Source organism: Saccopteryx leptura, chromosome X (genome assembly GCF_036850995.1).
Source record: "Saccopteryx leptura isolate mSacLep1 chromosome X, mSacLep1_pri_phased_curated, whole genome shotgun sequence".
Classification (NCBI taxonomy): domain Eukaryota; kingdom Metazoa; phylum Chordata; class Mammalia; order Chiroptera; family Emballonuridae; genus Saccopteryx; species Saccopteryx leptura.
Window position 1 is genome coordinate 40,322,975 of NC_089516.1, and position 26,938 is coordinate 40,349,912.

The 26,938-nt window shown below is 45.0% G+C and overlaps 2 protein-coding genes and 1 pseudogene across 4 annotated transcripts in view; 1 reads left to right on the forward strand and 2 right to left on the reverse strand.

The window, feature by feature from the left end:
• Window positions 1-1,287: 1,287 nt before the first annotated feature.
• LOC136385691 (large ribosomal subunit protein uL29-like) lies at window positions 1,288-1,695 on the reverse strand. Its single transcript, XM_066356856.1, has one exon. It carries the CDS (start codon window positions 1,672-1,674, stop codon window positions 1,303-1,305), a length of 372 nt encoding a protein of 123 aa, XP_066212953.1. The 5' UTR covers window positions 1,675-1,695; the 3' UTR covers window positions 1,288-1,302.
• An 18,422-nt stretch (window positions 1,696-20,117) lies between these two features.
• Window positions 20,118-20,901, reverse strand: LOC136386315 (small ribosomal subunit protein uS2 pseudogene; annotated as a pseudogene).
• A 1,302-nt stretch (window positions 20,902-22,203) lies between these two features.
• IQSEC2 (IQ motif and Sec7 domain ArfGEF 2) overlaps window positions 22,204-26,938 on the forward strand; it is an 81,820-nt gene continuing 77,085 nt past the window's right edge. For all 3 annotated transcript variants that reach the window (XM_066356342.1, XM_066356343.1, XM_066356348.1), the window contains exon 1: window positions 22,204-23,098. In XM_066356342.1, the coding sequence (XP_066212439.1) occupies window positions 22,392-23,098 (707 nt within the window). In that variant the 5' untranslated portion in view covers window positions 22,204-22,391. The remainder of the gene's footprint in view (window positions 23,099-26,938) is intronic.

A 26,938-nucleotide genomic window follows, 5' to 3' on the forward strand; every position in this document is an offset into this window, starting at 1 on the left:
AGTAATCTTGGTTGTAGGCTCTTGTTCTGCATTACTTTGAATATTTCTTGCCATTCCCTTCTGGCCTCAAGTGTTTCTGTTGAGAAGTCAGATGTCATCCTTATGAGGGCTCCTTTGTAGGTGATAGCCTTTTTTTCTCTAGCAGCTTTTAATATTTTCTCTTTATCACTTAGCTTTGGTATTTTAATTATGATGTGACTTGGTGTTGGTTTCTTTGGGTTCTCTTTAATGGAGTGCTCTGTGCTTCTTGAACTTGTGAGACCCTTCCTTGCATCAATTTAGGGAAGTTTTAAGCTATGATTTGATTGAATAAAATTTCTATCCCTTGTTCTTTCTTTTCTTCTTCAGGAACCTCTATGATGCAGATGTTATTTCTCTTCATGTTGGCACAGAGCTCTCTTAGAGTTTCCTCAGACTTTTTTAGTCTCTTTTCTTTTTTCTGCTCTGCTTCCATGCCTTTGTTCATCTTGTCCTCCAACTTGCTGATTCGATCCTCAGCTTCATGAACCCTGCTTTTAATTTCTTCCACTGTGGTCTTCATTTCTGATATTGTATTTGTCACCTCTGATGGATTCTTTTTTAATATTTCAATGTCCTTTTTTATACTTGTTATCTCTTTATTTAGGTGTTCGTAATGACCATCCATTGTTGTTCTAAGATCCCTAAGCATCCTAACAATCATTATTTTAAACTCTGCATCTAGTAGTTTGGTTATTTCCATATCACTCAGTTCCTTTTCTGGAAGTTTATCTTGTAGTTTCATTTGGATTGCACTTCTCTGTCTTATCATTATGTCTGTGTGTTTGGGTGTGTTGTTTGTAGGGCTCGTTGAGTCTAGGCTTGGTGTTGTTCACCTCCAATTTTCAGTTGTGTTATTTCTAGGTCTTTTTGGGTTGGCATCAGCTGTTGTTTGTAATCCACTGTCAGGAAGAATTAATATTATTAAAATGTCCATACTATCAAAACAATATACAGATTCAATGTAATTGTTATCAACATTCCAACGGCACTTTCTTTTTACAGAAACAGAAGAAACTTAAGTTTTGTTGGGAATATAAAGGGCCCTAAATAGCCAAAACAATCTTGAGAAAGAACAAAGCTGAGAGAGTCACACCTCTTGATTTTAAACTATATTACAAAGCTGTAATAATCACAGCAATATAGTGTTAGATCCTAAAAGTTCTCATCACAAGGAAAAAAAATTGTAACTATAGAGGTGATGGATGTTAACTAAAGTTAGAATAATAATCCTTTTATTTTTTCAATGTCAGCCAGTTTGTTTGCTTTATTGATGCATGTGGCTCAGGCCTTTACTGAGTACTTCTGCAGTGGGTACAGCCACTCCTTGCACTGATGCTTCTTGGTCTTCAGGCTCTCTTTGCGCTTGTTGAGCCAGCAGTGCATGGCCTGCATTTTTTGGGGCCGCAGATCTAGGGGCTTGTACTTCTTGCCCTTGTAGAATTTCCTGAGGTTCTCTTTCTGAGTTTGGTTAATGAGGGTGAGAACAGAGGCAATGGATTTGCGAACAACCCAGATTTTAGAAAGCTTGAAAGCCACACCACCTGTCACTTTGGTGACATGCAGTTGGGACAGCTCCACCTTCAAGTTGTCCAGCTGTTTCAGCAGCTCCTCTTTCTTCTTGCCATGAAGGTCTAGAGCCTTAATTTTGGCCATGGTTGAACAAGCTACTCGCACTGCGTGCTCCAAGAGACAATAATCCTTTTGCAATATATGTATGTCAAGGCATTATGCTGCACAACTTAAACTTACAGTGTTATATGTCAATTATATCTCAATAAAACTGGGAAAACCAGTATAGTATTGGTATGAATACAGACACATTGATCAATGGAAGAGAATAGAGAGGCCAGAAATAAAAACATGCATAGGTCAATTAATTTACCACAGAGGAGCCAAGACTACACAATGGGGAAAGTATGAAAGTCTCTTCAATAAATATTGTTGAGAAAACTGGACAGATACATACAAAATCATGAAACTGGATCCCCATCTTATAGCACACACAAAAATAAACTCAAAATAGAGTAAAGGCTTGAACACAAGGCCTGAAACCATAAAACTCCTAGAAGAAAACATAGAGAGTAAGCTCTTTGATGTTCATTGGTCTTGCCAATGATTTTTTGAATATGACATCAAAGCAAACACAGAAAAAACAAAAGTAAACAAGTAGGACTGCATCAAACTAAAAAGCTTCTGCACAGCAAAAGAAACCTTCAACAAATGAAAAGTCAACCTATGGAATGGGAGAAAATATTTGCACGATATATCTCTGATAGGGTTAATGTTGAAAATACATAAAGAACTCACCCTACTCAATAGCTACCCCTCCCCAAACAATTTGATTCAAAACTGGATAAAGAAACTGAATAGATTGCTTTCCAAAGAAAACATACAAATAACCAGCAGGTACATGAAAGGGGCTTAACATCACTAATCACTAGGGAAATGCACATCAAAAACACAGTATCTCCTCACACCCCTTAGAACAGGGGTCTCAAACTCGCAGCCCACCGAACAATTTTGTGCGGCCCACAGACTAATCCACAAAGTTCAAAATATTTTGGATAAAATTAAGTAAGCCTAGGGGCCTACTTGTATTTTTCATTTCTCTAGCATCCTAGCTAGATATTAGCTTAGTTAACAGCAGTTGTGATGCGAACTACAGTTTCTGGTCTTTTGTGACACTGAGGAAACTGCATGTACGATTGTGCTTGTTGTACTGATTTTTTTTTGTTTTCAACTGCAGTGAGAAAAGTGTTGTGTAACAGTTGCCTTTTGTAGACCTAGTGCGGCCCGCCGAACGGCTGTGATCTTGCTCTGCGGCCCACATGCTGAGTTGAGTTTGAGACCCCTGCCTTAGAATGACTATTATAATAAAGATAGGAGATAACAAATGTTGATGTGGATGTCAAGAATAAGGAACCCTTGTGTACTGTCAGTGAGGATGTTTATTGGTGCAGCCACTATGGAAAACAGTTTGGAAGTTCTTCAAAAAATTAAGACTAGAACTAGCATATGATTTAGCAATCTCACTTGTGGGTTTCATCATCATCTGAAGGAAATGAGAACATTCCTGAAGAGATATCTGCATTCACATGTTCATTCCAACATTATTTACAATAGCCAAGATATGGAAACAATGTAAAAGTCCATCAGTGGATGACTGGATAAAAAGATATGATAGAGACATACAAATATATAGAAGGTAGGGAAAAAGTAGATTTAAAATTGTTCATATGAAAAATAATACAAAATTAATAAATAATACAATAATAAACTGTTTTGTGTACTCACAAGTATAAATCTACCTTTTCCATACCATCTATCTATCTATCTATCTATCTATCCATACATACATACAATGAAATATTATTCAGCCATGAAAAAGGCAAAAGTCCTGCCATTTGCAGCAACGTGGATAGACCTTGAGGGCATTATGCTAAGTGAAATAAGCCAGACAGAGAAAGACAAATATTTCCACTTCTATATGGAACCTAAGAAAAAGTTAAACTCATGGAAACAATAAAAAAGTGGTTACTGAAGGCTGGGGATGATGGGAGAAATGATGGAGAGGTAGGTAAAAGGGTACAAAACTTTAGCTACAAGTTGAATGAAGTCCGAAGATCTAATGAATAACGTAGTGACTAAAGTTGACAACACTATGTTGTATAATTGAAATTAACTAAGAGAGTAGAGCTTAAAAGCTTGTACCAAAAAATTAAATAAATTAAAACAGCAACAACAATACTGCTTCAGGGCTTTAGCACTTTGGCTTCTCTATTTTTCTACTCTCTGTCATGGGCAAAAAGGTTTAGAATGTTGTATGCACTCCTGTCCATATTTTCTCACCTCTTGTTCACTTTCTTTTTATTTATCTTTTTTTTCCATTGGTCAACATTTAACCCGTTGCATTTTGCCTTCCACTTCTTTCTCCTTAACCTGTTGTAATTTGCTGTTCACCTCTACCACTCCATGTTCCCTTCAAGACTACCAGTGATCTTGCTGCTAATCTAGTGAATGGTTTTCGGACTTTGTTTTATGTAGTAGTTGGCACATTGACCATTCCCTCCATTTAGAAGATGATCTACCCTTGGTTTTTGTGACACTACACTTTCTAAGTTTTATTGTTTACTGTTTGGCCACTATTTCTCCATCTCTCTTTTGTCCTCCTTTCTCCACCCTTTCCTTAAGTGTTAGTGTCTGATAAGGTTGTGCCCAAGGCCCTTTTCTCACTCTGTACAGTCTCAGTGGGTGATCTTATCCATGCTTATGGTTTTAATAACCGTAAATATGCTGATGGTTCTTAACTCTATCATTCGTGCTTACATTTCTTTCCTGAACACCAGAGCCAAAAATCCAACTGCTTCCTGAATATCTCCCCTTGGATATCTCACAGGCTCTTTAAACTCAGCAAGTCTAAATTTAATCCAGTACTTTCTCTTTGAAACCTGTTCTTCTTGGGGTGTTCTCTGTCTCAGTACCATCACCAACCCAACCACCTCAACCATAAATCCTGGCTTCCTCTTTGACTCACTCTCTTTTTAAATTTTTAAAATGATTTAGTTACAAATTAAATTTAATGGGGTGACATTGATCAATAAGAGTACATAGGTTTCAGGTAAACATTTCTATAGCATTGGAACTGTTGATTATGTTGTGTGCTCATCACCCAAAGCCAAATCGTTTTCTGTCACCATATATTTGTCTCTCTTTACATCCTTCTCCCCACCCCTTTTCTCACATCCCCTTGCCCTGGTAACCACTTCACTTTTATGAGTCTCAGTTTTGTATCCCACCTATGTATGAAATCATACAGTTCTTAGCTTTTCCTGATTTACTTATTTCACTCAGTATAATGATCTCATGGTTCATCCACATTGTTGTAAATGACAATATATCATCATTTATTATGGCTGAGTAGTATTCTATTGTATATATGTACCACATCATCTTTATCCAGGCCTCTATCAAGGGACACTTTGGTTGTTTCCATGTCTTAGCCACCGTGAATAATACTGTGATGAACATGGGGGTGCATGTGTCTTTATGTACCAATGGTTTTGAGGTTTTTTAGATAGATACCCAGTAGAAGCATTGCTGGTCATATGGTAGTTCTATTCTTAATTTTTTGAGGAACCACCATACTGTCTTCTATAATGGCTGTACCAGTTTACATTCCCACATTGATTAACTCTCTGAACAACCACACATAATCCATTCACTAATTGTGTTGATTTTTACCTCCTAAATAGTCTCTTATTCAGAGATTCTGCACAGGGGTTCATGGACCCTGTAAGGTTCCCAAGAATCCAAAACATGCTGAATTGTAGGCAAAATTTGGCATAATTGTGTATATTAGCATTTTTCTGGGAAAGTATGCAGGAGTTAAACACTGTTGCTCTAACTACATTTATTTCTCTTCCATCTTCCCACTCTGACCAGATGTAGTCATTACAAAGGACTATATCTGCATATAACAGTCTCTTTGCTCTCTTAGGGCTGCAAATAAGGAACAGTTTTGCTGAGGATATGAGCTGAGGCTAGCAGGGTTGTATACACTATACCCTAGGGGACTTCTCTATGCCACTGTGGCCTACTCCTCTCCCTTATTTTTGCAAACTGATAATTCATTCTTTCTCTTTTTCTCCCCTTCTCCATATCTCTTTTTAAATCTTCTCCATCTCTCTTTTTCTCATTCTCCTTCCCTTCCTCTGTTTCTTCCCCAGCTTCTCTGTCATGCTTTATTAACACTCTAATTATAGGGTAATCAGATCTTTGACACACATCGCTTGAAACCTCTTAAAACCAAGACTGGAGGCAGCACTCATCCAGCTCTTTGATCCTCACTAGCAAAGAGTCTCCAGCATCCTCTCCACAGAAGAGGAAAGGGGAATGGAGGACTTGAGCTTAGAGGTGTTGGATCAGTAAATTTGGAGACCCTATCCCCAAGTATAGCTGTCATATGTCAGGAGAAATATATGGGTCCGGTCAGGGAATCATAGACTTTACAAGTTTTGTATTAAAATTTACAGTTTGGAAAAAAAATTAAAAGCATCTAACCCAATCTTCTTTCATCTCATACAGATGGTCCTTTTTGATACCTTTCTTTTCCTTACCATGTCCTCATCCTTCAACAGGTTCTGTTAGCTTTACCTCCAAATATATTCTTTCTTCAATATGGCTCTCTTGTGTACTGTAGCTTTATAGTACCATGGCTGTCTTGAAATTAGGTAGTGTGAATCCTCCAATTTTGTTCTTTTTCTTCAGTATAATTTAGCTTGTGCTGGGTCTTTGGCTTTTCCACATACCTTTTTTGTATGTGTGAATGTCAATACTTTATCTTAGTGTGAAGATGGGAAGCTGGAAAATACACTGTATTTAAAAATCTTGGCACATAAACTTTGGAATCACTTTGTCTACATATACAAAAGAGCTTTGGTAGGATTTTGATTGAAATTACCTTGAATCTATAGCTCAAGTTGGGAAGAACTGACATTTTTACAGTTCAGGGTGTGGCGAAAGTAGGTTTACAGTTGTTCATATGGAAAATAATACAATAATTACTAAATAATAACACGAGAATAAACTCATGTTTTGCATACTCACAACTGTAAACCTACTTTTTTTTTGTCTTGCTGCTTTGTTTATTTATTTAAATTTATTTGTAACATTAAAAAATGTTAACATATACAAAAGTAGGGCAAATGAGATAATGAACCCATAGGTATCAGCTTCAGCATGTCTAAATCCTAGCCAGTCAATCTCGTTTCCTCCATTTCTTCACTCACACTTCTCTAATACTCTAGCATAGGTTATTATTATTAGGGTTTTTTTCTTTTCTTTTTTTTTATAAATAAATTTTTATTTTAATGGGGTGATATCAATAAATCAGGGTACATATATTCAAAGAAAACATTTTCAGGTTATCTTGTCATTTAGTTCTGTTGCATACCCATCACCCAAAAAGAGATCGTTCTCCATCACCCTCTATCCAGTTTTCTTTGTACCTCTCCCCCTCCCCCTCCCCCTCTCCCTCCCTCCCTCCCCCCCCCCCCCCCCCGTAACCACCACACTCCTGTCCATGTCTCTTAGCCTCGCTTTTATGTCCCACGCATGTATGGAATCCTGCAGTTCTTGTTTTTTTCTGATTCACTTATTTCACTCCGCATAATGTTATCAAGATTCCACCATTCTGCTGTAAGTGATCCGATGTCATCATTTCTTCTAGCTGAATAGTATACCATGGTGTATGTGTGTCCCATCTTCTGTATCCAGTCTTCTATTTTTTTTTACAGTGATTAAAAGCCTTTAAGCAAACTCTTGGCCAATACAGCAAGAATCCATAAAAGAGTAGTGTCCTTAACATGTTCACCAAGTCCAAGTTGGCCCCATCACCATGCCAAATCCCTGAAAAATGCAACCCAATCACAGTTCAGTCTGTTAGGAGCTGTCACGGGGAGCTGGAGTCCAGGAAAAGTCCACATCCAGGCAAAGTCCGCATGGCACTGGAATTGTTGTCACCATTCTATACTTTGCAGCTCATGTCCAATTCCCAATGACTGCTGCTTCTAGCTGGTAATGGTTCAGATAGACTGGAAAAGCCATTTGCAGCATGCGTGGATATGGAGTTTCTGTTCTCCTCTGCCTGAAGAGATGAGACCAGGTTGCTTTTCCCTGGAGCTCTGCGACTGTGGCATGGTAAAGAGATCCTTGGGATACACTAAGCAGTCTCGGTGTGGCTTCTTCAGTGTTCCTTGGTTGAAGAGTCCTCTTAGTTTAGCCCAAAGTTGGGTTTTCCAGATGATATTTCTTAAAATTAGTTTGTAATCCACTTTGGTTCTGGGAGGTAGATGTTGGTACGTCCGCCTACTCCAGCACCATCTTGTCTCTCCTCCTGTAAACTTACTTTTGCTCTAACCTGTATTGAGTCTTCCTGTCCACGAACATGGAATATCTCAGTTTAGTTAGATCTTCTTTGATATCTTTCATTAGTGTTTTGTAGTTTTTCACATTTGGATCCTAAGTACTATATTTATACTTAACTTTTTCATTATATTTATATTTTATGTCATATTTATATCTAAGTATTTATTTTTTATTTACTATATTTATACCTAAGTATTTCATTGTTTTGCAACTATTGTAAGTAGTACTGTTTTCTTAAAATTTCAAATTCTCATTTTTCATTGCTGGTATATAGGAAAGCAATTGATTTTTTTGTATTGACATTGTATTCAGCAACCTTGTTATATATAGTCTCATTAGTTACAGAAGACCTTTTTTTGTAGATTGAGATTTTGTACAATCCTTCCAATTTTGATAAATTATATTTTTATTTGTTTCACTCAAAATATTAAAAAATTTCTCTTGAGACTTCTTATTTGACTAATATGTTATTTGGAAATGTGTTGTTTAATTTCTAAACATTTAATATTTCTCAGCAAATTATTTCTTACTGATTTTTAATTTAATTTCATTGTGTTCTTAGAACATACTTTGTGTGATTTCTGTTCTGAATTTGTTAAGATGTGTTTTATGGTCTACAATATGGTCTGTTTTGGTGAGCATCCACTGTAAGCTTGAGAAGAATGTGTTTTCTGCTGTTATTGGATGGTATAGTATAAAAATATCAATGCAGTCAAATTGACTGATAGTGTTCAGGTAAAATATATCCCAAATCTGTCTGCTTATCTTTCTCCATCATCATTATCTTAGCTCAAACTTTCTTAGACCTCCCACCTGGTCTACCTACTTCCAGTTTTGCCCCCACTATAATATAGTCTCCACACATCAAACAGAACTATCATAGATCATGTCACTCCCAACCCAAATCTTTCTAATGACTTTTCATTGTACCTAGAATAAAATCTAAACACCTTCCTGTGACTGACTTGGCCCTACACAGTCTTGCTCCAGAATTTTTTTCCTACTTCATTCAATACCAGTGTTTCTTGCTCTCTTTAGTCACACTTCTTCTTGAAGTCTTTTGAATACATCAAGCTCATTCCCACCTTCGGGCCTTTACCCTTTTATTTCCTCCTGTCTGAAATGACATGACTCTAAATATTCCTAAAATTACTGGCTTTTTCTTGTCATTCAACTCGCTACAACTGCTACTTCCTTGGTGAGACCTTCCTTGACTACACTCTATGTAATCTTAATCCCCACCCCCACCTAATCACACTACCTTTGCATTTTTTTCCATTTGTTTTCAAAGCACTTTTGATTTTTTTTTTATTAATTTTTTTTACAGAGACAGAGAGATAGTCAGAGTGAGGGATAGACAGGGACAGACAGACAGGAACAGAGAGATGAGAAGCATCAATCATTAGTTTTTCGTTGCGCATTGCGACACCTTAGTTGTTCATTGATTGCTTTCTCATATGTGCCTTGACCATGGGCCTTCAGCAGACCGAGTAACCCCTTGCTCGAGCCAGCGACCTTGGGTCCAAGCTGGCGAGCTTTTTGCTCAAGCCAGATGAGCCCACGCTCAAACTGGCAACCTCGGGGTCTCGAACCTGGGTCTTCCGCATCCCAGTCTGATGCTCTATCCACTGCGCCACCGCCTGGTCAGGCCACTTTTGATTTTTTGAAGTAATCTTGTTCATGTATTTGTTGATTGTTTGTGTCTGTCATCCTCTCCCTAAAATATGAGAGTCCAGAAGAGCAGGGACTTTCTTCCACACTGAGTCGTTGGTACACAGAACAGAGCCTACGTATTTATTGAATGACTATACTTGTGCTTGAACATTTCCCGTGACTTTAGCTGCCTACTTTGACCCAAGAGGTGGCCAATGTTTCTTTGGATGGTTTTTTATGTTAAAATTTCATTTTTCTCTTGAGCTAAATATTGCTTTTTTTTTTTTTTACCATATAAACAGATTAAGGGAGAAAAAAACCTTGTGATTATTACAAAAGATGTTGAAGAAGCATTAAAATTTAACTCCTGTTTGTGACAAAAAATATATATATTAACACATTAGGAATAAAAGGAAGTTTTCTTAAAATGATAAAAAACCATCCTTCAAAATCCTACATCAAACATTGAACCTTTTCCCTTTAAGATGAGTAACAGGGCCTTGACTGGTTGGCTCAGTGGATAGAGCGTTGGCCTGGTGTGTGGATGTCCCAGGTTCTATCCCCAGTCAGGGCACACAGGAGAAGCGACCATCTTCTTCTCTTCCCCTCTGTCTCCCCCTTCTCTTTCTCTTTCCCTCCCATACCCAGTGGCTCAGTTGGTTCCAGCATCAGCTTCTGGCACTGAGGATAGCTCAGTTGGTTCAAGCATTGACCCCAGATGGGGATTGCCAGGTGGATCCTGTTTGGGACGCATATGGAAGTTTGTCTCACTATCTCTCCTCCTCTCACTTAAAATAAAAAGTAACAGGACAGGTTTTATCTTCTTCTTTATCACTCCTTTTTGCTCAGCATTGAACTGGAGATCCTGCACAGTAAGAGAAGAAAATCAAATAAAAGGAATAAGCATTTGGAAGGAAGAAACTAAACTGTCATTTAAATCTACTTTGTCATATCTTTTACCCACTGGTCTTCTTTCTGTTTCCCAGAGCAAACAGAGCAATCTATCCCCTCTTCTGTGTGACAGCCCAAGTATTCTTTCTTCTCTGAGCCTCAGTCATCTGAGGTTATTCTAAAAACTCCTTGTGGGTCCGTCCTGCTATGATTCTATGAGTCTACATCCTCTCTTCTATAGACTAAGAATCACGGTGACCCTCAACAGTTTCTTTCTTTTATTTATTTTTTTTAGTATATGGGCTGCCGAAGCAAGCACAATTTTTTTTTTAGAGGGAGGGGAGGGAGAAGGATGAGAAGCATCAACTTGTGGTTGTGGCACTTTAGCTGTTCATTGATTGTTCCTCATACGTGCCTTGACTGGGGCACTCAAGCTGAGCCAGTGACCTCTTACTCAAACCAGAGACTTTGGTCTCAAGCCAGCGACCTTTGGATCATGTTGATGATCCAACGCTCAAGCTGGCAACTCTACACTCAAGCTGGCAAGCCAGCACTCAAGCCAGATGAGCCTGCACTAAATCCGGGGACATTGGGTTTTCAAACCTGGGACCTCAGCCTCCCAGGTCTATGCTCTGTCTACTGTGCCACCACTAGTCAGGTCTCAACAGTTTCTAATAATGATGACTTCCAAGCCATCCTTTCCTTTCAACAAACTCTATTTTATTTTTTTTAAAGCTATATGGTGCCCCTCACCAAGACATAAGGTGAAGAAAAAATAGGGCACAAAAAATAGAGGGAGTTTGACTGAAAACAGAGCGTACAAATGAAATGGTAGAGGGAGACAAATGAAATGATCGAGAGAGACAAATGAAGTGGTAGAGAGAGGCTGGGTGGAGGCAGGCGGGGGATGATCTCTGAGGGAGAAGTTGCCTGGCAGGAGAGAACTCCTTGACTTCTTTTCCTGGGATGGGAGGAGAGCTGGTCCCTTGCATGGTTTGGGGACAGTGATGGGAACTGAGTTTGTGGTTGGCCACAGCATTTAGAGGCTCTTTCAGTCCTTCCATACAGCTTTCCTACCCCTAGGCTCCAAGACCCTTCCTCCTGTAGCTGGGGCAGGAGGAGGGGTATTGACAAAACCCAGCTCAGGATGGGAAGAGAAGCTGCACAGAGCCAGGTCCCTGTCCAGGAGGCAGGAGCAGCCGCCACAGTGGGAGGGAGCAGCAAGCCAACAGCTGAGTGAGACAAGGCCTGGGTTATTTTTTTTCCAGTTTGTTGGCATGTGGGTGGATTTTTCTCCTTTTTTTCTTCTCTCCTGCTCTCTGCCGTTTCCACAGAGATGTGGGAGTTTGCAAATTTGTCTCAGTGGATGGGAGAGGCAAGAGCTGATTTGGGGGTCTTCATCAGGGGCCAGGGGAACATGGGAGGACACTGCAATTCTGGTAGCAAGAAAGCCAGGATCTGTTTCCTGATGGTATCAGTGGGGTGAGGAAGGCTCTCACTCTCTTCTTTAGAAGCTGCAGGGATGCCTTTTTTTTCCCTCTGCTCAGCTCTTGGCTCTCAAATCCATTCCACCTGGTGATTGCAAAAGCTTCTCTTTTGCTTCTTTCCTTTCTCTGCGATGCCAAGTGCCCCTTTTTTAGGCCCCAGACAAACTACGGCACACCTTAAACTTTTCAACCCAGAAGCTGCTTTCCTTTCCGGTATCTCTGGGGCGGAGGGGATTGGGATGGGGAGAGCTGCGGAGCTTTCCTTTTACCTTAATTATACATTTAAAGGATAAAAAAAGCAAAAACAAAACAAAAAAAAAACCTCCCCAGTACCTATAGCACATGCTGAGTGCCAAATTAGTGTTTCAAGCTTTCAGAGGGGGAGGCTTTCTGAAAGAATTAAGGAGTGGGTAGTTTAGGCAAGGCTTCTAGGAGGATATGGTACGTAGACAAAATGATGAAGTAAGCGGTGGCACGCCAGGCAGAGGAAACAGGCAGTGGTCTGAACACCTAGATCCCAATTTTGCCATCAATTTGCAATGTGCTGTCGAACAAGAAAGTTACCTGCCTTCGCTTGGGCTTTCTTTCCTCATTTGGAAAATGGGCTGGATCTCTATAGCTCTACAGATCTATGGAGCCTGAGTCCTGATTCCTGGTCTTGGGAGTTATGAGCCATCTAATGAGATCATGTGTTTGCACGGTGCACCGGGTGTCATCAAGGGGTAGGATGACCAATCATCTCAGTAGCAGAATTTCAGTGCTGAAACAGTCCTGGGCAGGATAGTGTGTCGTTATCATTACCATCATCATCCTCATTATAATTGCCACTAGAGGGCAACATTCTCTTATGCCTCATCTAACCCCACCCAAAAGGTCCTCTCATTGCAGAACCAACCAATCCTCTCAGTCTTTCTCTTGTAGAGGAGAACACTGAGGAACAGAGAGAGCTGTGGATTTTGAATATCGGGAGCTTCCTTTTGGCCTTGCCAGCCTCATGTGGTCTGATTTTGCCAACTGTGCCTGAACCCCAATTGGCACTCAGGTGCCGTCTGTCCCACTGTGGCAGAACTGACCTGCTTCTCAGGGGGCTTGCTCCTCAGGGGGCTGGGGACAAAGAAGGATGCTGACACATACCTTTGGTTTGTCTGAACACAGCAGGCACTTTCCCAAGGCTGTGCTTTTTGGCCCATGCTTTGATTGTCTGGCAGTGTATACATTCTGCAAGGCCAGCTCCACTGATAAAGAAGCTGGCTTCTTCCTTCTCAGAGAACTGATTTCTATATCACCTCACACCCCTTATCACATTAAATTGTAGTTATAATTTACCTATCCAGGTACCCCATTAGATTGTTGATTTAGGTATTCAACAAACATGAATAGCTTATTGCTTACCTAACATGTCCCAGCTTTTTTGCCAGAGTCATGCTACAGTGGGGAACAAGAGATGGAGCATCTGCCCTTGCAGAGCTAACAGTCTAGCGAAGGAGGCAGGACAGAAGCAAACAAAGAACCGCACAAATCAATATATAATTACACACTTGCTAAGTTCAAGGAAGAGGAAGGACTCACTGAGAGCCTATATCAGAGGGATCTGCCTTGTCTGGGAGTGAGAGAAGGTGCTACTGATGAATTGACATTTGAACTGAGATCTGAAGGATGAATAGGCGGTAAGTAGGCGGCGAAAAGAGTTTCCCACGCCAAAAGAACAGCAGGTGCACAGGGCCCAAATGGGGAAGAACCCAGCTCCCAGGAGGAGCTGATTCCTCCTTGAGGGCACAGCCTGCCTCTTGTTCATCTCTTGCTATAGCTCCAGGCCTGGCACACAGAGATGCCAAATAAATGTCTGTCGAATTGAATTGGATGAGATTTTGTCATGGAAAGCTTCATAGACTGGGGGTCAAAAAGCCTAGCTTCTGGCTCCAACTCTTTCAGGCAATTCAATCCAATTTTCCAACTGCTTACTGGGCACCCCATGTGCAAAGACCTGGAGCTAGGCCCAGTTGGGGAATTGCAAGGTAAGCAAAACTGTCCTTCAACAGCACACGGTCAGGTGGAGTGGCTGACAGATAGGCCCCTTCCACTCTCTGGGCTTCTTTCTCTCCAGTTCTAAAACGAGGGGTTGGGATTATGGGATCTCTAAGGCCCCTTCCAGCTCTGACGGTCTTGACCTACTCTTCCTTGAATAACGAGTTAGATGATAATGAGAACAATAGAGCTGATGCTTCCACTTCTCCTGTTCTCCACGAGTCACATGGACTAGGACTGGGGAAATGCAGGCTTGGGTTCTGTTTATGGAACATTTGTCCTTTTACAAGAGCAGTTAGGGTTCACTGCTTTGGGTTAGAGTGTTCCAGCATTCGATGTACCTTTCTTTCTTATTTTCTTGTGCCCTCTTCCACTCCACCCCAGTCTTCTACATCTAGAACTGGTTTGAATATATCCGGAAGAGCCCTTCAGAGAGCCCTTCAAATCATCTTATCCAGTATTTATACTCCCTGTGCAACAGACCCTCCAAACGAGGCCATCTGACCACTATCTGAAGACCTCTAATGATGGGGAACTCACCACCTTCACTAAACTTGGCCTGTAAGAGGTTTCTTCCCTTTTAGACTCTGTCTCCTTGTAATTTTCATTCATCACTTCTGGTTGTACCTAAGCAGAATAATTCTACTACATTGCCTTCCCCCCCACAACAGCCTATTGGATAGTTGAAGTCAGTAATCACGTCTTCATAAGCCTTCTTTCTTCTAGACCAAATATTATTTGTTCCTCTAGTGTTTTTTTTCATTGGTTCAAAGATCCCCTTAGCATCTATAAATACAGTTTAGTTTATGTAAGATTTATATCCTGCTTACTTTAAAGAGGATATTAGGCAACTCATTAGTTGCAATATGAAAGAAAGACAATTAGGGCTAAAAATGTGGAAGAAAACAGAGCAAAGACCATGTAAAGAAAGCACGAATAGATGTTGCCAGGTACCTAAAATGAACTGGATTATAATTGGACTCTGAATTTGGCTCAAAGTTTTATGGCAGCTAGGACAAAATTGGAAACACATTGGGTTATGTGGTTTTATGTTCTGACAGGATCGAGCTTACAAATCATCTTCAGAGAGAAAATTTTTCCTAAAACAAAATTCCAGACTAGCCTATTAGGATGGTTTTCTGCTTGACTGTTCAAGACTGACAGGTACTTCAGCTATGTCTTGGCCCTTCCCCCAATAGGGGAAAAGGGACTGGAAGGATAATTAATTAATTAGGCAAATGCTGTCTCAGTTTTAAGCACCACTATCTCCTTAGGGATCCCCACAGAAATTAGAGTCTTCCTTTTCCCTTCTTTTTTTTTCTCCTATATTTCTCATGGATGGTCACTTTCCTACCATTCTGATCTTTAAAGTCTGCAATCTTAAGACCTTTTGGAACACCAGACCTCAACAACTAGCCCAAGTAAGAAATTGTAGCTTAGTGGTCACACAGCACTTCTGTGCAAATTATTTCCCTCTGGTCTTTGGTGTCCTCATCTGAAAAGTGAGTTCATCTCTAAGAACATTTCAGCTCCAATATTCTGGACTGTAAACTCTGAGAGAAAGATCAATGATTTCTTCTTTCTTCCCTCCCTCCCTCCCTCCCTCCCTCCCTCCCTCCCTCCCTCCCTCCCTCCCTCCCTTCCTTCCTTCCTTCCTTCCTGCCTGCCTTCTTTCCTTTCTTTCTTTTTTAAGTGAGAGGCAGGGAGGCAGACAGACTGACTCCTGCATGTGCCCCAACTGGGATCCACCCGGCAAGCCCCCTACCGGGCAATTCTCTGCCCATCTGGGGGTACTGTTCCATTGTCTGGGCCACTGAGCTATTTTCGCACCTGAGGTGAGGCCATGGAGCCATCCTCAGCGCCCTGGGGCCAACTTGCTTAAAACATTTGAGTTATGGCTGCGGGAAGGGAAGAGATGGCGGGGGGTGGAGAAGCAGATGGTCACTTCTCCTGTGTGCCCCAACCAGGAATCAAACCCCGGACTTCCACATGCCAGGCCGATGCTCTACTGCTGAGCCAATCGGCCAGGGCCTGAAATCTTTTCTTAAATTTGATTTTTCCACTTCATGTCTGGTAGCTAACAGGTACAAAAGATCTGCTTTTGAGAAGAGCTGTGAGAATCCAATAGGAAAAACTAATTTGAACAGATGCCACTTTTGCATCTGAGGAAAATATTTCATGGTTCTCGTGCAGATTCTTGTTGATTGGATACTGGCAGTGGCGAGGTGTGTTTTCCAGGGTTCTTTCTGCTCTAGCTTCGGATTCTTTGGCAAAGCTGGCTCTACAGTAAAGGGGATTGAAGCAATTACACCAGGGACCGAAGCTTCTGGGAAATGCCTCTAGGATGCAGTAGGCAGGAAAAGAAGGTAGTGCCAGTCTCTGCTAAACAACAAGGAACCAATAGAGTATAATATTCAGTACATACAATAGCCATGTGGACCCCTCCCCTCTTACCATATTACTGTCTTGCTCAAAAACCTTCCATGACTTTTCACTGTCTATAGGAGAAGGTCCAGATATTCCCATTTTGCAATGAGTTGTCTCCAGATTGAATCAAGCCATGTTTTCCCATCTCCTCTTATTCCTTACAATACACACACACACACACACACACACACACACACACACACACACACACGTCTCATGCTCTCTTCAACCAAACTATATGTGATTCCTTGAACATACACTGTTTTTCTCACTGTTCCTTTCTTCCCACTGGACATGGCTCCCTTTAATGGGTATCTCTCAGCTCTACCACTTCCATCTGTAGAAATCCTAAGCTCAGCTCAAATACCTTCGCTTCCATAAAGACATCCCAGCACCACTGTCCTGGCACATTCACTCTAGCAACTTGCATGTTCTGTCTTGTTAGTCCTGTTTGTGACTTATGGATATAGCTCTCTGACTAGCCTGGGAATGGGCTATGTCTGATTCACCCAAAGCTTTCCATCATCCTTCCCTGTTTTGTTTTTCTCCATTCGTGTTAGTTTCCTAAGGCTGCCATAACAAAGTACCACAGATTGGGTGGCTTAAGACATCAAGTATTAATTTTTTCTCAGTTCTGGAGACTAGAAGTCTGAAATCAAGGTGTAGGCACGGCCATGATCTCTCTGAAGGCCCTATGAGAAGAATCTTTCATTGCTGCTTCCAGCTTCAGTGGTTGCCGGAAATCCTTGGCATTCCTTGGATTGCGACTCCAATGTCTGCCTCTGGTGGTGTGTGTGTGTGTGTGTGTGTGTGTGTGTGTGTGTGTGTGTGCTGCCTCTGGTGGGGTGTGTGTGTGTGTGTGTGTGTGCTGCCTCTGGTGGGGTGTGTGTGTGTGTGTGTCCGTGTCCAAATTTCTCTTCTTTTATAAGGACACTAGTCATTGAATTAGGACCCACACCAATAGAATATGACCTCACCTTAACTTGATTACTCCTGCAATAAGGTTACATTTACAGGGTGGACATCAAGTTTTGGGGGATATTATCCAACCCAGAACACCATCCAACATGCTATCTACAGTCTATTTATTGTCTATCTCTCCCTATGAGCTCTATGAGATTAGGGATTGTTGTCTATTTTGTTCATTGCTATATTCTCAGCATCTACCACAGTTCTTGGCATATAGTAGACAGTCAGCAATAGTTTGTGATGTTTGTGAATGAATCTTTGTACTCATCTGCCCCTATCCCACAGGGAAGCTGAATGAGAAACACAGGGATAAGGAAATAACGCAAGAATTGGCTAGAACACAATAAATGCTCTGTAAGTGTTCACTGGATAAATAGAAGTTTGATGGATATATTAATTTAACACGGAGCACCAATCTTATACAAGTTATGAAGAAAGGTATAAAGAAGTGAGAAGGAAACATATGAGCATCCTGGCTATCCCCTGTACCTTCTTGAGCAAGTCATTCAATCCCTGGGTTTACTTTCTCATCTGTAAGATGGAGGTATTAACAGTGCCTACCTCACTGAATCGTCCTGAGGGTCATGTGAATTTGTACATGTAAAGAGCTTAGCACAGTGCCTGTCACATGGTAAGCATTATAGATGTGTTCGTTTTTTTGTTGTTGTTGTTGTTTTGTTTTTTGATGTGTTCGTTTTTATTGTTGTGGCTGCTGTTATGTGTTAGACTCTGTGCAAGCTGCTTTTTTAAAAGCCAGCTTTATCAAGATATAATTCACATACCATAAAATTCTCCCCTTAAAAATATACAGCTCAGTGGTTTTTAATTAACGGGGCTGTGCAACCATCATCATAATCTAATTTTGGAACATTTTTCTTTTCCCTCAAAAAAACCCCCACAAAAAAAACACAAAGCCTTACCTGTTAGCAGTCAGTTCTCTCTCCCCATCCCATACCCCAGCCCTGGAAATCACTACTCTAATTTATTATTTTGTCTCTATGGATTGGCCTATTCTGGAATATTTTTTTGTGTGTGTATTTTTCTAAAGTTGGAAACGGGGAGGCAGTCAGACAGACTCCCGCATGCGCCCAACCGGGATCCACCCTGCACACCCACCAGGGGGCGATGCTCTGCCCATCTGGGGCGTCACTCTGTTGCAACCAGAGCCACTCTAGCGCCTGAGGCAGAGGCCACAGAGCCATCTTCAGCGCCCGGGCCAACTTTGCTCCAATGGAGCCTTGACTGCGGGAGGGGAAGAGAGAGACAGGAAGGAGAGGGGGAGGGGTGGAGAAGCAGATGGGCGCTTCTCCTGTATGCCCTGGCCGGGAATCGAACCTGGGACTCCTGCACGCCAGGCCGACGCTCTACCACTGAGCCAACCAGCCAGGGCCTATTCTGTAATTTTATATAAAGAAAATCATAAACTATGTGCCCTTTTGTGTCTCTTTAGCATAATGTTTTCAAGGTTTATCTGTTTTAGCATGCAGCAGTACTACATTCTTTTTTACAGCTAAATAATATTTTACTGCTTGGCTATGCCACATTTTGTTTACCCATTCATCAGCAGATGAACATTTTACTGTTTCCAAATTTTGACCATTATAAATCATTCTTCTATGAATATCCATGCACAAGATTTTGTGTGGACATACATTTTTCTTGGCTTCTTCGGTCATATGGGAACTCTGTGCTTAACATTTTAAAACACTTACAAATTGTTTTCCAAATTGACCTCACCATTTTACATTCCCACCAGAAAAGAATTAGAGTTTCAATTTCTTCACATGCTCTCCCATACTTCTCCTTGTCTGCACTTTTAATTTTCGCTATTATAGTGGGTGTGAGGTGGTATCTCAGTGTGTGCGTGTGTGTGTGCGTGTGTGTGCACACACATGTGTTTTAAGAAATTGATATTTTTCTTTTTTCAAAATATTTTTTTATTGATTTTAGAGAGAAAAGGGGAGGGGAGAAAGGTGGGGGAAAGAGTGGGAAACATCAACTCATAGTAGTTGCTTCTTGTATGTGCCTTGACTGGGCAAACCCGGGGTTTCAAACCAGCAACCTTAACATTCCAGGTCAGCACTTTCTCCACTGCGCCACCACAGGCCAGGCAGGAACTGATACTTATTTTTCTTTTTTCTTTTTTCTTTTTTTTTTCTGAAGCTGGAAACGGGGAGAGAGTCAGACAGAATCCCGCATGTGCCCGACCGGGATCCACCTGGCACGCCCACCAGGGGCAATGCTCTTCCCACCGGGGTGCGATGCTCTGCCCCTCCCGGGCGTCGCTCTGCCGCAACCAGAGCCACTCTAGCGCCTGGGGCAGAGGCCGAGGAGCCATCCCCAGCGCCCGGGCCATCTCTGCTCCAATGGAGCCTTGGCTGCGGGAGGGGAAGAGAGAGACAGAGAGGAAGGAGAGGGGGGTGAAGAAGCAAATGGGCGCTTCTCCTGTGTGCCCTGGCCGGGAATCGAACCCGGGTCCCCCGCACGCCAGGCCGACGCTCTACCGCTGAGCCAACCGGCCAGGGCATTTATTTTTCAACAACCTTATTTCCGTTTTCCGTTTAAGAGCCCATGGAAGAACAACTTAAGACCAGTTTGGGGTTTTTATTGTTTTTTTCTAAATTAAGTTATATGGGGTGACATTAATCAATCAGGGTACATAGGTTCAGAGAAAACATCTCCAGGTTATGTTGACATTTGATTATGTTACATACCCCCTCACCCAAAGTCAAATTGTCTTCCGTCACCTTCTATCTGGTTTTCTTTGTGTCCCCCCACCCTTAACAACCATCCACTGGTTGTTACTACCCATTCAGTGATCTTGGGTTGCACAGCAGTAAATTCAGAGCAGAAGCAGCCCGTTCACCCTTAAACTCCTTCTCGGTCACAGCCTTTTCAGCAGCAGCCTGCTCTTCCTTTTCAATCTCTTTAGAATCTGTGTAGAAGTAGAGATCAAGCATGCCCTTCCACGATGCTCCCATGAGATGGCCCTGCACATGCACAGAACTTCCGGGGCCCGTGTCTGTCACATCAGTCCCCTTGTTGTTGCATGTGATGGCAACGTGCACATGGTGCAGAGGAGCATCTGCGTTTCACAAAGTGATGGTGAGCCGGTTAACATAAGATGCCTCTGTGAAAGGCTGGTGGTCGACCCTGGGATCAGTAACCACTGGAAGTCGTGGGTCCTGGAAGGCTGCCTGGGTCTGGTTAGTAAAATTTCCAGGGATGAAGCAGCCAGCAATAATAGTGGCCCTGGTGGCAGCAGCAAACTTCAGCCCAGCTCTCTGGCCAGTATTACTGGACGATAAATGGCATGAGCCACCAGCAGAAGCTTCTCCCAGGTTCTCTTCAGATTTATGATGTAGATGCCGTCACTTTTCCTTTTGTAGGTTTGCTGTTCCATTTGGGAGTCAAAGTTGGTGCCATCTAAGTGGGTTTCTGCTGCAAGAAATTTGAAGACATCCTCCTCCTTCATCTGCAGAACAGCAAGGGCTCCAGACATTGTGAAAGTGTCCTTTTCAGTTACAACAGGAACCCTGAAAAACACCTGTGGGTAGCACAGAAAGCTCCTTGTAGTTTTGAGCTGCGTTTCCCTGATGGCTAATGATGTGGAGCATCTTTTCATGTGCTTAGTCATCATTTAAACATCTTCTTTGGAGAAATGTGGTTGTTTTTTGTTGTTGACCTGTAAGAGTTCTTTACATATTCTGGGCAAAAAATCCTTAGCAGATATATCACTTGTACATATTTTCCCTCATTCTGTGGGTTGTCTTTTTTGGGCCAAATGTTTTTGCATGCTTTTATCTAAATCCACCCTTGTGAGGTGGGTGCTATTGATAGGAAAAAGAAAGTTCAAAGAGGAGAAGATGGAATTTAAATCCAGTTTTTTTCCTCCTCTACCCCAACCTACTCACAAAGATGAATGAAGACATATTTCTGGCTTTAAGGAGTTCAGTCTGGCAGAGGACATAAAACAAGAACACAAATGAATGTGCTCTAAAGCAGAGTTCCACTTGTCCCACAAATGCTGCAAGAGAAGTGTAGATGAAGTGCAGTGGGATGTCAAGTGGAGAGAAAAAGTGAGCACTTCCGGCTGGGGAAATCGGAGCTGGTTTCAGTAAGGTTGCATTTAAGTCTTGAAGGATGGGTACAGTTTCACTGGATGGAGGTGATGGACTGAATGTAGGGGAGCATTTCCAAAGAAGAGCAGAAAAGGAGGGTTGAAGGAATATATGGAGTTTTGATCCGAAGTCGGTCTGAATGATGAATCCCAGGGCTTGTTTATGATGTTTGATCCTGGGACTGCCTTGTTGGAGGACCCGGGCACTGGCTAACCTGGGGGATATACGACACTTGGGATTGGAAGACCCAAAGGGGATGGGGAAGTCCGTGGAGCGCATGGACCTGGGGTTCGCCTGGGATGGGGGTGCTTGGGATATCTTAGATGAGCGTCTTGGGCCTGGGGGGGCCCGGGCTACATTGGAACGTACTGGGATGGAGGGCTTGATTAGGTAGTTAAGTTAAGTGAGGACCCTGGGACCGGTGGACGGGAGCGATCTCTGGCAGCCTGCGTTGGGGCTGGCTCGGGAGCCCGGCGCAGGTCCCGCTTCGGGCACTGGTGGCTGTGGCAGGTGGGGCGCAAGAGGGAGGGCCGGGCCAACGGGGTGGGGGGCGGGGGGCGGGGGGCGGGCCGGCGGCCGGGGCGGTCCCGCGCGGCCGCGCTGCGCAGTGACTCCGCAGCGGGCGGAGCGCCGTGGGCCGCGTCCTCCAGAGCCGTGGCAGTGGCGGTGGCGGCAGCCTCAGCTCCTGCTCCCCGTGCTGCCGGACCCAGCGCTGTCTCCCGGGCCCCCCCGGGCCCCCGGGCCCTCGAGCCCGGTGCGCGCCCTTGCGTCCCGCCGGCCCCCTCCCCCGGCTGGGTCCGGGGGAGGGTGGCGCCGTGAGCGAGCGGGGACTGGGCTCTCCTGCCCGTTCCCCTGCCCCTGGGCAGCCAGGATGGAGGCGGGGTCGGGGCCCCCGAGCGGCCCCGGCTCCGAGAGCCCCAACCGGGCGGTGGAGTACCTGCTGGAGCTGAACAACATCATAGAGAGCCAGCAGCAGCTGCTGGAGACCCAGAGGCGGCGCATCGAGGAGCTGGAGGGGCAGCTGGACCAGCTCACCCAGGAGAACCGCGACCTGAGGGAGGAGAGCCAGCTGCACCGTGGGGAGCTCCACAGGGACCCCCACGGCGCACGGGACAGCCCCAGCCGCGAGAGCCAGTACCAGAACCTGCGAGACACCCAGCTCCACCACCGCGAGCTGCGAGAGAGCCAGTTCCACCAGGCGGCCCGGGACGTGGGGTACCCAAACCGGGACAGCGCCTACCAGAACCGGGAGGCGGTGTATCGGGACAAGGAGCGGGACACCTCCTACCCGCTCCAGGACACTACGGGTTACCCACCTCGAGAGCGCGACGTGGCCCAGTGCCACCTGCACCACGAGAACCCAGCCCTGGGTCGAGAGCGGGGCGGGCGGGAGTCCGGACCAGCACACCCGGGCCGCGACAAGGAAGCCGGCTATTCGGCGGCGGTGGGCGTGGGACCCCGGCCGCCTCGGGAGCGGGGCCAGCTGAGCCGTGGTGCATCCAGGAGCTCCAGTCCCGGGGCTGGCGGAGGGCACAGCACCAGTACCAGCACCAGCCCGGCCACAACCCTCCAGAGAAAGTAAGGAACGTGTGTTTGTATCTCCGGCTAGTCTCTCTAGTTCCCTCTCCAACTTGTGCAGCCGGTAAAGTAAGAACCCGGTGCCTGATTCCATGTCCCTCCTCTCCAGTCCCAACCTGTTAGGAGAAGCTGGGCTCCCCTCATGCAGCAGACGCCCCTTCTATAGCCACCTTATTCTGGGTTGGCCCGATGAGAGCAGGCATCTCTTCTTTCTCAGAAACATGGCCAGTGAGAGCCTACAGCTGTATCCTTGCCAGAGGATGGCTTTCTATTTATTTATTTTGGATGTGTTTACTGTCTGTGAAGGTGCCAACTCAGACTCCCCCCCACCCAAAAAAAAGCCCCTCCATTTTTTGGTGCCTGTTGGGGTCTCTCCTCTGCAGGTCCTGAGTGCAGGCTTAGTCTTGTCTTCTCTGGCAGCCTCGGCTCCATCCTTTCCCAGAGAGGCAGGTGGGGACCAGAATGGCTGCTGGAGGCTAAGACATTCATCTGAGGGGGAACTGCAGCACATCCCAGCCTGGGGAGCAAAGATGGGGGAGCAAAGATATTGACCTGGCCCTTGCCTAGCTCCTCAAAGACCACCCCTTCTCCACCTTCAAGAAAAGCACCACCCAGTTAAAGAGTGTACAAGGAAGAAAAGTGTACAGAGCTTCCCTCTTGGGTCGATGCCATTTTCTGTGCTGGGGTCTGTGTGGCGGCTGATTTGGGACACCTGGGCATTATCTCTTGGTGGGACACGGGCTAGGTCCACTTCTTCCATGCAGATACCACCATAAGCTGGCCGGATAAATGTCAGGCTGAGACAGTCAAGGGCATGCAGGCTCTCAGGGCTGCCCTAAAGGTTTCTTGATTTCTCTTCTGCTGGATTGGAAAGAGCACTGAACTGGGAGTTAGGAGACCTGGGTTCCCCTTTGAGCTCTGCTGCAGATTGGCTTTGTGACCTTGAGTGAGTCCCTTCCTCTCTCTGGCCATCAGTTCCCCTATATCTTTTTCAAAGGCAAGGTCTGCCTTGAATGCTCTTTAAGGGACACTCCAGCTTAAATCTGATGGTTCTGTGACTAGTCCGGCCACACTACAGAGCAAGTCTGAAGTCCTCTAGCGAATGGACAGCCTTCCCCCTCCTCTCACTGCTCAGCTGGTCCTACCATGTGCCACAACCAGTGGAGTGTCTCCTGGAGGCTGGGCTGGGGGTGGGGAAGCCTTCTGCTTCAGGAAATCTGCCGGGAGACAGCTCTCTGCAACTCCCCCGTGGTGAGGCAGCAGACTGGGGTGCTGGGTTGAGATGGCTGGGTCCCAGGAGTAGCAGCTGCAGCTCGAGGACCCGGCTGGGCTCCACTGCAGTGCACCCTCAGCTGAGTTTTGGTGTGGACTGTCCCAAAGTAGTCTGGGGGCAAGGGACATGGGCTCTCCCACCCAGATGGGCTGTTGGGAGCCCATTCCTGGAGCACTGACTGCGTACAGCTTGCAGCCTCACACTGGAGGAAAGGTCTGGGTCAAGCAAGCACAGACTTGGTCTTCTTTCAAGAGAAGGCCATGGTAGGGTGAGGGCAGAGGTAGGTTAGATGGGCATTGGGGTCCCCAAGCCTGACTGGGACTTTTCTAGAGTGAGCAGGCCTGTAACAGAGGAAGCAGCCTCATTATGTGTGGCCCCAGGGAGCAGAACCAAGAACAGTGTGGAAATGTGGGATAAATCTGGAAGAACTGTCCACCCTGGTTGTCTGGTGTTGCAGTGGCAGCAGGGGCGGGCTGGATGTGCCCAGCAGAAGCCCGGTGGGGTCGAGGAGAGCTGGAGAAAGCAATTCCTGAATCGAGTGGAAAGCCCAGTGAAATGACCTGGGCCTCCCTCAATTCCAGGATTCCATGATGCTCAAATTCTCTATCCTACAGACATAGCTTTGAATCCCTTGGCTGGCTGGCAGCCCGTTTGCTCTTGAGCTCTGTGTTCTGCCATCCACACAAGCCAACCTCTTGATCCTTCCCAGTTCTTTTGGATTTCCTGGCTTCACATTTCCTGCTGGATTAATAAGGGGGTTTAGATAGTTCTTTGAATTTCTCCTAACCACATATTAAATATTTGCACATCCATTATTTCCTCTTTTGGTCCTCACAACAGGCCCCGTGCAGTGAGCATTAATAGCTCTATTTTAGAAGTAAGGAAACTGAGGCTCCAAGATGAAGAGACCTTGTTCAAGGTTATGCTGCTAGTTCCTAGTGAAGCTGGGACTAGAACCCAAGTCTACCTGTCTCGATGCCTGTTTTTCTACTAGAGCTTTCCACCCCACAGGAATCTCTCAGCCTCAGGACCTGGCTGGGTCGTGAACTGGGAGAGGCCAGGAGAATCTTAGGTATCTGGAGGATTTGAGCAGGAGGAAATGACTCGGGATGAGGGGGGGGAGTTGATGGGGGAGGGAAGAAGACTGTGTGTGTCTCTTCTTTCCACTCTCCTTCCTGGCCAGGCATCAGGAGGGCCTGTTGATGCAGTAGCCATTGCTGCCACCACAGTTGCTGCAAGCGACTCCCCTGCCAGGCCTGTGCTGGGTTTGTAGAGTGGGTGAGAAGGCTGCCGCTGAAAGCTAGGGCAGGCAGGGTGGGAGTTTAGCAGCAGAGGCTGCAGCATTGGGGGAGGATAGGTAGATGCTAGTACAGGCTGGGCGCTCCTGGTCCCTGGGCTCCCTCTGGTGGAGGAAGAGGGGAGAGAGGGGCCTGGGCCCAGCTGCTGCTTGTTGAGCCCCCCCCCCCCCCTCCCACCCGCCTAGGGACTTGCAGAGTCCTCCCAGCGACCCTGTGCGTCTGTCAACACAATCCACATTTTACAGCTGAAGCAACTGAGGGCTCAGGAAAGTGAGGCGACACAGCAGAAATCACACTACCCATAAGACAGGTTCCCGATACTGTGAACTTTTCCTCTACTGCAGTTGATAACAGCTGTCACGTCCACCCCCACCCATGTCATCCCCCCCCCAGGATTCCCACATCCTCCTGCACTGTCTCTTCTGGACAAATTCCCGGATGCCAGTATGCCTTCTGCTGTGCTCTGGGTGTGGCCTTTCTGGTACAGCAGAGAGCTAGATGAGGCCCGACCTCCTTCTGGCCGCTGGTCTACAGTACGGGAGAGCTTTGCTCGTTTTTGTTTTTTGTGGGTTTTTTTTTAGTATCTGCTGTTTGCTCCTAATGCTCAAGTGTTTTCCCCTGGAATTGTTGCCCCCCCTTCCAGATGACCAGAGAAGAACCCTTCTTTCTTTGTTGATCTTGACCTGGCTCCCCTTGCAGGTCAGGCACCTGGAATGATTTACAGACATGTTGCGGGGGAAGGGAGGGCTGCTGAGCTACTCCATGCTGGAGAGAGCTGTGTTTCCCATGCGTGTGCATAGGCCCAGCTCTGGCTCTATTGTAGGCGGTGGTGGGCTGAAGCTGGTTTGGTGGTAACACTCCATCCTCTGCCCCCAACCCCTGCCTACGCCACAAGCTGGCTCACATTGGGGGACAGCAACCAGAGGGCCGGCCTGGTGTTCTTGACAGCCAGGGGAATATCTGGTGTGCCACACAGCTGTCTGCCACATGCGGTGGAGTGCCAGAGTGCATCCCGCAGGGGCTGAGGGCATTGGGAGGGAGGGAGCGAGCCGGGGGGGTGGGGGCTGAGGAAATCTGTCTCCTGTGGGGTCTCGGGTGCTTTTCCCAGGGGTGGTCTCTCTTTTTTCTCAGGAGGGAAAACCATTTATCTTCCTCTTACTGTATTGGGAGCATTATACTCGTGTGGGAGGAAATGATAATGTCAAGTTGAATGAGAATTGGAAGAGTTTTCCTTCTCTGTCTAGATCTGGGGCAAGAATGGGGTTGTTG

What these genes read in the sequence shown, in the direction of transcription:
- LOC136385691 (XM_066356856.1), bottom strand. Translation starts at nt 1,674, where the DNA reads ATGGCCAAAATTAAGGCTCTAGACCTTCATGGCAAGAAGAAAGAGGAG.